We start from the raw sequence: 11,511 nt of genomic DNA, 5'->3' as shown, positions 1-11,511 counted from the left end.
TTTGCACCGAAAATAACGTTGCATTTAATTAGATAATTGCAAAATAGGAGCATTTTTCACTAGCTCAGATTTTGGATCCACGGTGTGTATATATATATATATATATATAGTAATTTAAATGACTGTCAGTAAGTATGCCTGCTGTCTTTACACTCTCATCCAGCAGAGACTAATCTCAGTCTATTTGTAATTACTACAGTTAATCAGTATGCAAGTCTTTGAAGGAATCGACTCCAGGCAACCGTATAGATCAGCCAAGCTCTATTCCATTCATCAAATTAGAATGAAACGTCTCCTCCCAGATCAAAAATGCTGTAGTGTGTGGAGGCTATTACTGATACTGTAGCTAATAATATATTTGCTCTACTAATATTTCAATATGAAATTGTATTTATTTTATCTCTCAGAGATTGTACAGGATTAATACAAAGGTATTAAATAGGCCAAAACGCATACATAACAGCAAAATAAAAAACACCAGACAAATATGTTACATTTATAAAATGCAAAATTTCAAAATAAGGCAAAAATGTGGATACTATTATGCGATTTAGTATTTAAAAGTAAAATGTTAAAAACATTTAAATATAAAGAAACTAAATTAAGTATACAGATACAATAAACAAATTTCAAAATAAATATTGCAAAAATAATAGAAATTAAATAAAAATTAAAAAGCAATAATAAATAAAGTAAAACATAAAAAAGTTTTTCACTATGCATGATAATTACAAACAGATAAACATTAAAAAAATAAATTAAAAAACGATTAAAAAATAATCGAATAAACTGTAGAGGATATAAAACATTTTTTTTAGATGTATGAATTGTGATATTTAGAAAACATGAAACCAGCAGAGGGAATATCTGTTTAAGTTAAGTTCTGATGACACACTTTGGTCTCCTCTTCAAGCGTACAAACTCAGCAGATGTTTGCAAGAAATATTTTCACAGGAACAAACATGATGATTAATCTTTGAGAGATATCAGGAAGTCTCCCATAGCATAATGTGAATGACAGAAGAAATCATAATTGAACTGATGAATTATGAGTTGAATTTAAAGGAACAAGAAATGCGTTTCATAAGAAATCAAATGATCGACTTTCGTAATTGCCCAAAATAATAAATCATACTAACTAGCAAGCAAGAAATCTGTGTAATTATCCAGAAACTATGTATCAAACCAAACTGTCGCTATTCTTCAAAACAATGATATCTCTCAAGGCTTATGCAAAACAACAATGCATTTCATCTATCTAAAGGCCTTTTTACATACACAAACACAGCGTCACTTATTTGACTGATGTGTGTAAAAGGAAAAACAGCATGGGTATAATTCATAATTCAAGGATTTCTCTTAAAGAGGTCATATGATGCTGCTAAAAAGAACATTATTTTGTGTATTTGGTGTAATGAAATATGTTTATGCGGTTTAAGGTTCAAAAAACACATTATTTTCCACATACTGTACATTATTGTTTCTCCTCTATGCCCCACCTTTCTGAAACGCGTCGATTTTTACAAAGCTCATCGTTCTTAAAACAAGCCGTTTTAGGTAGGCGTGGCTGACTCTTAACTTTTATAAAGAATATCTCTTTGGATTTGAGACTTTAGTCTTTGCAACTTTACAGATCTTCTTTATGCACCAAGAGCTTGTAACACTCCAAAGAGAAAGGAAAAATTGAAATCACATCATATGACCCCTTTAAAGATCATTCCAGGTCACTACTGCATCACATGACTTAATATTGTGCTCAATTTGAATCTCAGTTCTGAATACCTAAGCAAAAAAAAAAAAAAAGCCTACTTTTTTTGCATAAAATCTACATACAAAAGACAAATAGTTTGACAAAGAGGTGTAAAAAAAAAAACATCACAATATAAGGCAATGGAGCGGAGTCACCAATTTTTTCCTCTTTAAAAAAAAGGAAAATATATCCACCCAATCAGATTTTTAAAAAGTATTAAAGCTGATGTGTGTATTTTTTTTTCCAAATGTTAAAATATTTCCTCATATCTATTCAGCAATTCAAAGTAAGTCCTTTTTAGGTTGATTTCTCTCTGCAGCAGACAGTGTTTGGGAAACCATAATCGTTTTTGAAATTCCATTTGGCGATATTAGTGTTACAGAAGTGACACACTTCAGCTTTAAATAAAGGCAAAGTTCTATGAAAACAACCATGACAAGATCAGAAACACTACTCCGTGAACATGGGCCATCTTGCTTGCGTCTGAACTGAAGTATCCCCTTGAGTTCAGGCCTGTGATGGAGAGGAACACAAAGACATCACAGACAGGATTACATTACAAATATCAAACAATTGCCTGGTTAGTAGTTCGATTCTGTGAGTACAAGCTCAAAAATCAGTGTGCACTGCTCTTAATGAGCTCACATGAAGCCTTACTTGACATCTTTGGAATACGTATAGGGCTGCTGCTGCTGCCGTCTCCTCCGTCACTCAGGGCTTTGATCTGAACGAGCAGGTCCTCTTCTGATGGCAACTGAAGCTCCACGGACGTCCTGTTGGTCTCGACTACGCTGCTTCCCCTGTGCCAGCTTTGACGATACACAACCTGCGCGGGAGAAAGTGGGTCAGTGAAATGCAGCTAGTCTGTGCCAATTAGCTACAACCACTCAAAAAATAAATAAGTCACAACAACAACAAGGATATTTAATGATGTACAGCAGCCCCAAAACATATTTGAACACTTAATTCTGAATAATAATAATAAAAAATGTTGGAATGTGCTTAGATAAAATATATATAAAAAAAACATTTATTATGAAGAAAAATAGCAGAAGCACACGTTTTAAGCATAACATTTCACAAAAATAGGGCAAGTTTGTAAATTTATAAAACAGCTCATTATAAAACAATAAATTAAACAAACTATACATTTCTAATACAAAAAAGTTTTATATATTTTTGAATTTAATATTATATTTTATCTATCTATCTATCTATCTATCTATCTATAAACATATAAAAATAAAGCATTTAATAAAATAATAAAATTGTTCCCCTAAACAAATCGCCAACAGCTGCTCTGAAAAAAAAAAAAAGAAAAAAGTGTATGAAAGTCTGTTTCACACAATCTTCTTGCAATCTTCAAAACAAAGGAAAGAGAGGGAATACAAATTAAATAATCATTAGACATTTCAAATTTCAAATTGATTTTCAGTGGGAGGATTATTAGTATGTTTACTGACATATCTTGCTGTGAAAAAAATAGGTTTCACAATCAATATATCATTTAAATTTCTCTTTTTCAGGCTGACAGTGCAAAATAAATAGCCACCAAACTGATATTCTTTCTTACTCATACAGACTAGAAAATGTATGATTATTGATTGTATTATTCTGCAGGCGCCTCACAGCGGACGGCTAGGATTGCAAATGAATAGTGCTTCTGTCTTATGAAAGTGTCTTTGGTGAGGCCTCGCTAAGCTCGTAGCTCCAGATGGAGGATAGCATCAGAGCCGTCCAGCTGTTCGCCGACCCTACAAACCTCTACATTTCAGAGAGGCCATCGTCAATTAGCTGGCAGCACGCTGCAGCAAATTAATTTGCTCAAAAGAAATGAATCACATTGGACAACTTTTAATCCTCATTCTGAACATTTTGTGTGAACTCTTGCTACAGATGTCTCGGATTTTGAGCGCAGCAGGAGATCGGAGCAGCTTGTTCTGAAATGTAAAAAAGCCTCGGATGTTTCTGAACTGTATGTATGACCTTGAGTGTGAAAGTAAATTTGAAAAAAGTTAAAGATTACATTAAAGGGGAAATCAAATCTTGACAGTGAAATATGTTTAGATTTGTTTTACCAATCCCATAAGATGACATTTTAACATTTCTAACGCAACTCTGACTGGATAGCTAAATGTGCATCCAATCATACGAACAGGAAAAAAAATGTACAGTAACAATTTACAGTAAGGTTGCATATGTTAAAGGGATCGTTCACCACCCAAAAATGAAAATTCTGTCATCATGTACTCACCCTCATGTTGTTCCAAACCTGAATGCATTTTTTTCAGCAGAACACAAAAGAAGAATGTTGGTCACCATATAGTTTTGGTTCCCATTGACTTCTATTGTGTTTCTTGGAAGTCAGTGGAAACCAAAACTGTACGGTTGCCAACATTCTTCAAAATATCTTCTTTTATTTGAATTTTTAGGTGGATTTTCCCTTTAAGAAGTGACTTTATGATATTTAACGATATGAAAAATGTCAAAAAGTACAGTATAGAACCAATTGCCACTTATGGGAAACTAGCATTAAATACAATACTAGGCAAAATGATTTGCACTTCAACTAAGAAGTTCAAAGGAAGCTGCATGAGCATATCTGGAAAGGCTTCACAAGCACTTCAAATTAAAAAAATGTAATGAAAAAACATAGCATATAATGCAGCTTTCAAAGGTAATGTTCTCAGTCATTTATCTCTGAGTTGTTTTATGTGAAACACCAGCTTATGTGGCACATTGATACAGCATGTTTATCAGCAAAGCAACAGAAGAGCGAGAACAAAAAACAACAACAACTGATTACCTTATAGCCGGTTACTTCTGATTCATTGTCCATCGCCTTCACATGTTCCCAGTTCCTATGCAAAATGATTTGCACTTCAACTAAGAAGTTCAAAGGAAGCTGCATGAGCATATCTGGAAAGGCTTCACAAGCACTTCAAATTAAAAAAATGTAATGAAAAAACATAGCATATAATGCAGCTTTCAAAGGTAATGTTCTCAGTCATTTATCTCCGAGTTGTTTTATGTGAAACACCAGCTTTGTGGCACATTATGTACAGCATGTTTATCAGCAAAGCAACAGAAGAGCGAGAGCAAAAAAAAAAAAAACTGATTACCTTATAGCCGGTTACTTCTGATTCATTGTCCATCGCCTTCACATGTTCCCAGTTCAGAAAGACTTTTGAGTTTGTCAGGTTCCATTCAATGTTCCCTGGGGGTTGACTTGGAGCTAAAAGACATAAATCATATTCTGATTTACTTCCAACTTGTGTAATATGACTGAACAACATCTCCCATACATTTTGTCCTTTGCAATCTTAACAATCGGCAGCGCACCAGCTGAGGTATCATCTAAATTTAAGACTTTCAAAGCTCACTGGCGCTGATTCAATTCAGCTTGGCTCTCACTTTAAATTAGCTGGACTATAAATGGAACTTTAGGAGTCGTTTTAATGTAACAGCAAAAAAAACTGCTATGAAACAAAGAAACATTGTGCAGAACATTAAAGGAATATCTTACCCTAAATCGTAAATTCTGTGATCATTTATTCACCCTCTTGCCTTTCAAATCCCTTAACAGAATGTCGAAGCTGGTCTTTTCCAGACAATAACGTTGAATGGTGACCACCTCAACAATTTAAATGTCTGTCTATTTCTCATACATCGATGAGATTGTAAGACCTCATCCATTTTCATTGTAAGACAACAAAGCCAGACATTTTAATGCTGCTTGAATGTCAGCATGCCCTTCTTTCCTTTATTTCCATAACTCCCTAACAGTAAAATAGTTGCCCTTGATGTAGGGATGCTTAGGAGCAATTTTATGAATTTTGTGTTTGCCACTGCCTGGTCAGGTGCCCACACAAACAATTCTACTTTTCACAGTAATTGAGGAATTTATACATCGTTTAACCGCAACTGAGCACTGAACCAGGGGAAATCTGACCTCTTTTCTCATCAAATTTCATGGCTAGGACTTTGTGCACCACGTATTCATAGTTTTAAAAAATTGAGGATAATAGCTATGTATTTGAAGCAATTTAACTAATGACACCCAACCCACTAAATCTACAATACATACTATTATGATAACTATACTAGATCATAACAGTGGTGATGTAGGGATGCTTAGGAGCAATTTTACGAATTTTGTGTTTGCCACTGCCTGGTCAGGTGCCCACACAAACAATTCTACTTTTCACAGTAATTGAGGAATTTATACATCGTTTAACCGCAACTGAGCACTGAACCAGGGGAAATCTGACCTCTTTTCTCATCAAATTTCATGGCTAGGACTTTGTGCACCACGTATTCATAGTTTTAAAAAATTGTTAAAAATAATAGTTTTAAAAAATAATAGCTATGTATTTGAAGCAATTTAACTAATGACACCCAACCCACTAAATCTACAATACATACTATTATGATAACTATACTAGATCATAACAGTGGACGGTGGTATCACGGTACGTTTAGTCAGAGAATCTGCCCTACAAAGGAAAAAGGACAATCGGCTATCTGCTCCGACACAAAGAAAGAGATCTGTCAAGCTTTTTATTTTAAAACGGCCTTAATTGTATGCTCAGTCTGTTAGCTAAAAATAGCCATAAGACTACCTCTATAGTAATGTTATAGTTTATCTGATGAGTTTCTGGCTCAGTTAAACACAGTGTTTTGTTCTCAATTATTGGCATCAGATAATGTGCCTATTTAGCCACGGTAGTTTAACAAAGGCCACCTTAATCTCTTATAGTGTTGAGAAAACCCCACTAAGAGTTTAACAAGGTAGGGTTAATTTTTGGGTGAATTAACCCTTTATTACACATTTAAAACCCATTAATCTCATGGCATTATTTACACAATTGTAACTGAAGTGTAAATGCATTCAGGCCACATCTGAGTTGCAATAAATACCAATACCAAAAAAATAAAATAAATAAATAAATAAAAAGCATTGCCAATAGGTCAAGGGGGCTATAGCTTTTAGTTTATTTGGAGCCTGAGGGCCCTGCGTACACTAATTGCAGTGAGATGCCTGCCATTCAGCTTCCGTTGACAATTTTGGTCATATAGCCTGAGGCTTTTGAGGCCCCTGGAAGTCTGAATACTGGGTAAGTTTTGTTATTATTGGCCTTTTTACTTTCACTTTTTGTGCAAATATTCCATGTAGTCTATCATAAAATGTACATACATAACAAATACAGAGGACTAAGATGCTGCAAAAAAAAAGTTTTAAATGGAGTTTGCCCAAAAGCATTTCATGTCAACTACTCATTTACCTTGTCTGGTTAGAAATCATGTTTTTATAACAATATGACTTACGTGGCTTCTTGGTGGTGATGCTGATGGGTGCGCTGGAGGGCCCGGTGCCTGCGCTGTTGTGTGCTCTGACTGACATCAGATAAAGCGTGCTTCCCTTCAGACCCGTGATTTTGACTGAGCTTTCCGTGACCCTTACTCTCTCTGCATCGCTTTCAGGTGACCCATCCTCCAACCACTGCACCTGTAATAGTGAAGGTGAAATTTAAAGAGACAATAATTAATTTCACCTTTTACAATACAAAAATAAATAAATAAGTTCTCCATCTAGCTGCTTGCAAAAAATAAAAAATAAAATAAATATAATATAATAAAAATACTAATAAAAAATACTTTGAAACTGATACTTTCACAACTGGTGCGGCCGAGAGTATAAAAGGGCACCTGTGAAATACATCATCCACTTCTTGTCTGAAGGAGATGTACGCAGGAATGCCTGAAGCATGGCAAAGGGACGCAGCGTCTCGTTCCCTATTCTCAGGGAACCATGGTTACATGTGTAACCTGAGACGTTCCCTTTCAAAAGGGAACTCGCACAGCATCCCCTAGAGGACGCTATGGGGAACGGTATACCCATGTCGCCATGCTGAAGGGATGAATGCCTTATTGGCTGAGCTAAGTCCAAGACTCAAAGGACTCACCCCTGCACCAGCAACGCAATCATAGACCGGAGCTTCTCTAGAACGGAGAGAAGAGCTAACAAAATTGAGAGAAGAGCTAACAACGCCCCATGCTCAGGATATCTTGTAAGGAGGCTCACAAGGAGCCTACTACTCACCATTACTCTTTGAGCGGAGCTCTGGGGAGTGGAGGCCTCAACCAGAGGAGGCCTAACAATGCTCGCAGTATCCAAGGAGGCTCAAAGAGAGCCTAGTCAACTTGGCAAACCTGCTCTGTTTAAGAGCAAACTGGGGTCTAACACAGATAGAAAGGTCACAAAGCACTTGGCACATGCCCTTACCATTAGCATGGATTTCAGAAAAGGTGCGAAGCAGTCAGCTTGTGCTCTAACCATAAACATGGATTTTAGAGAAGGCACGAAATGCATTTCAGCATGATGAGACTCTAAAACTAGAGGAGGCCTAAGGCCTATCTTGTAAGGAGGCTCACAGAGAGCCTACAACTCACAGATGCTGTCCTAGCGGAGCTCTGGTGAAAGGAGGACTCAATGAAGATAACTCTCTGTAGAGAGAGGAGGCCTGACGACACTGATGGTCGCAGATGGTCCAGCTCTAGGAGCAGAGGCCTCAGCATGATGACTCTCTAAAATGAGAGGAGGCCTAACTACGCCCCACGCTCAGGACATCTTGTAAGGAGGCTCACAGAAAGCCTACAACCTGCAAAATTATGTCCTAGCGGAGCTCTGGTGAGTGGAGGCCTCAATAAAGATAGCTCTCTGTATAGTGAGAGAAGGCCTGACGACACTAGTAGTAGCCAAGGAGGCTCACAAAGAGCCTAACAACTCAGCCAACAATAACCTAGCTCTTGGAGCAAAAACCTCAGCATAACGACTCTCTAAATCGAGAGGAGACTTAACGATACCCCAAGCTTAGGATACAATGCAAGGAGGCTCACAGAAAGTATACAGTTTGCAAACACTATCCTAACGGGGCTCTGGGGAGCAGAGACCTCAATAAAGATAACTCTGTAAAAAGAGGCAGCCTGACAATGCTCACAATGGCCAAGGAGGCTCACAAAGAGCCTAGCAACTTAAACACAAACCGAGCTCTGGAAACAAAACTGTCAGCATGACGACTCTCTAAATCAAGAGGAGACTAACGATATCCCATGCTCAGGATACCATGCAAGGAGGCTCACAGAGAGCCTACTACTCACAATGCTATCCTAGCAGAGCTCCGGGGACCGGAGGCCTCAGTAAGATAACTCTCACCAGCGAGAGGTGGCCTAGCATTGCTTAGCCACGGAGGCTCACAGAGAGCCTAACAACGTAGGCCACTACCTAGCCAAGCTCTAGAAACGAAGCCCTCAACATGACAACTCTCTAAATAGAGAGGAGACCTAACTACACCCTATGCTCAGGACATCTTGCAAGGAGGCTCACAGAGAGCCTACAAACCAGCAATGCTGTCCTAGCAGAGCTCTGGTGAGCGGAGGCCTCAATAAAGATAACTCTGTCATGAGAGGAGGCCTGACAACACTTGCAGTAGCCAGGGAGGCTCACAAAGGGCCTAACAACTTAGCAAACTTTCTGGCCGAGCTCTAGGATCAGAAGTCTCAACATGATGACTCTCTAAGATGAGAGGAGACCTAACTACATCCCATACTCAGGACATCCTGCAAGGAGGCTCACAGAGAGCCTACAACTCACACTTGCTAGCCTATAGCTGGGCTCATAGGTAACCCTACCTAAAAGCAATGGCCAAGGAGGCTCAGAAAGCCTAACAACCCTGCACCACAGCGTGATGGAGCTCTGAGGATGGAGGCCTCAGCATAACAACTCTCTAAGATGAGAGGAGGCCTAACTACGTCCTATACTCAGAATGGCTTACCAAGGATGCTTACAGAAAGCCTAACGACTTGATAATGCTATCAGAGTAGAGCTCCTTACTGAACCTGCCATTCAGCAGAACATAAAAACCCAAATGGCCAGGTTGGAGCCTTCAATGAGGACGGCCTCAGCTACTGAGAAACAGAAAAGAAGCATTGACACATTCCCACCAAATATGGAATCCCTTACAATCTCTCTGCCTCAGCATGGAGATCAAAGGAAAAACAGAAGGCTCACGGGGACAGGCAGTATGTACAGACAGAAATTGTTTTCCAAAAAGTCTGTCTCATGCAGCCAAAACAGATCTAATCTGTCATTGGTGCAAGCTATAATTTTAATAATAATAACTACAGCACTTTTCTGTCTCTAATTCCTCAGAATTAGACACAAATAACAATAACCACTGCAGGGCGCAGGCACTCAACTCTCATCCCTCAAGAGAGAGTCAAGCCCGGGTGGTACACTGAATGAGATGAAGCATGATGCGGCACAATTTCTAAAAGGCTAAAATAAATAGTTATTTCAGTACGATTAAAAACAAAGAGAATGATATAGTAGCATATTAAATTTTGGGGTGGCCAATCAGATGTCAGGGGTGTCCAGCAGATGCGAGTGGTGTCCACCACTGGATAGCATTCCACCCAAAAGAGCATCCCACATCCCTCGAGAATAAGGACGGCGCGAATGGAGCTTTTATTGAGAAATCCTTTCAGTGTGCTCCAAACTCATGTACAAACAGTCTCCTGAAGACAAGAAAAGGATGACGTATTTCACAAGTGCCCTTTTATACTCTCGACCGCACCAGTTTTGACGTCATAAGCCGACTGCTGATGTCATGTTCATTGTCCTGTTTAGACTTATTCTTCAGACACCAGTCATGCCGGAGGAATTCCCCATAGCGCCTTCTAGGGGACGCAGCGTGAGTTCCCTTTTGAAAGGGAACCACAAGTACCTGTAGTATTTTTTAAATTCCTGTCATTATATATATATATATATATTTAGAAACTGGTGGAGCAAAGCCATTTAAAATCATGAACACCAGTACTAAATCAGCAAATTGGATCAGATATTCTCAACTTAAAAGGGAGTACTTAGTTAAGATATTACAATAATGAAAACTATTCGGCTTTTTATCTAAAACCTTAAGAACTTGTAATAAACAATTTAAATTGGTTTAAGAATAGACTTGTTTGAGTTCAGGTCGTCATACAGTATGTAATATGTGGAAGAATCATAGAATTAATTAAACTAAACTGCTGCTTCCTTAGTCAAAGTATTTCTAATAAATCAAAAATTAGCTAAATTAAATTTCACTGTGTTAACAACTTTCTTCACATGCTTTTTTGAAAGAAAGCCGGCAATCTATTATTATTCCTATGTATTTAAATTCATGTACTACCTCAAGCTTCTGTCCTTGGACAAACAGATCTGCTTCTACATCCTGATATGCCCAAACATGCATACAGTTTTCTTGACATTTCAGATGTGTGCAGCGCATTTTATGGAGGACTGTTTGCTGATCCTCGTAGAGTAGACTACAATGCCGGTTGTTCTGACCCACATACTGTAAGTATGTTTTCATATTTAAAGGATTTGCCACTGATGATTCAAATGCGAGTTTTGAGCAGTGTAGAGTAGCACTTGTTGTTTGTCATTTCTCCGATCACAAATGCAGACATGGTTTTATGTTTACGTGGCGCGATGCAACGCAACACATAAAAAGACAGTATAAGTCATTATAATCTGTAATTATGTCCCCACTGGATGCAACAAATGCCTCGTTTATAATGGGTTTGAATGTTTTTGTCTCGTCGCTCCGGCCGGGACACGGCATCACAGTATGCCGTGTAGTAACACAGTAAGGGGCGTAACATTTCCTTCACACGCTTGAGGTATTCGGCCAATCACAACACACTGAATAGCTGGC

At 38.1% G+C, this 11,511-nt stretch overlaps 1 protein-coding gene and 1 long non-coding RNA gene across 2 annotated transcripts in view; one reads left to right on the top strand and one right to left on the bottom strand.

The window, feature by feature from the left end:
* Window positions 1–799: 799 nt before the first annotated feature.
* LOC107708739 (uncharacterized) lies at window positions 800–1,823 on the top strand. Its single transcript, XR_001636405.1, has 3 exons — window positions 800–1,367; window positions 1,549–1,550; window positions 1,714–1,823. It is a non-coding gene; the product is annotated as an uncharacterized LOC107708739 (long non-coding RNA).
* A 156-nt stretch (window positions 1,824–1,979) lies between these two features.
* LOC107708735 (contactin-4-like) overlaps window positions 1,980–11,511 on the bottom strand; it is a 96,175-nt gene continuing 86,643 nt past the window's right edge. Inside the window, exons 19-22 of the mRNA XM_016513035.1 lie at window positions 7,079–7,259; window positions 4,873–4,985; window positions 2,408–2,576; window positions 1,980–2,263 (exon numbers count right to left, since the gene is read on the bottom strand). Coding sequence (XP_016368521.1) covers window positions 2,169–2,263; window positions 2,408–2,576; window positions 4,873–4,985; window positions 7,079–7,259 — 558 coding nt within the window. The 3' untranslated portion in view covers window positions 1,980–2,168. The remainder of the gene's footprint in view (window positions 2,264–2,407; window positions 2,577–4,872; window positions 4,986–7,078; window positions 7,260–11,511) is intronic.

This window comes from Sinocyclocheilus rhinocerous, unplaced genomic scaffold (genome assembly GCF_001515625.1).
Source record: "Sinocyclocheilus rhinocerous isolate Xijiao unplaced genomic scaffold, SAMN03320098_v1.1 scaffold1107, whole genome shotgun sequence".
In the NCBI taxonomy this organism is placed as follows: Eukaryota; Metazoa; Chordata; class Actinopteri; order Cypriniformes; family Cyprinidae; genus Sinocyclocheilus; species Sinocyclocheilus rhinocerous.
The sequence above is the reverse complement of the archived record's forward strand: the minus strand, read 5'-3'. Positions and strand labels throughout refer to the sequence as shown.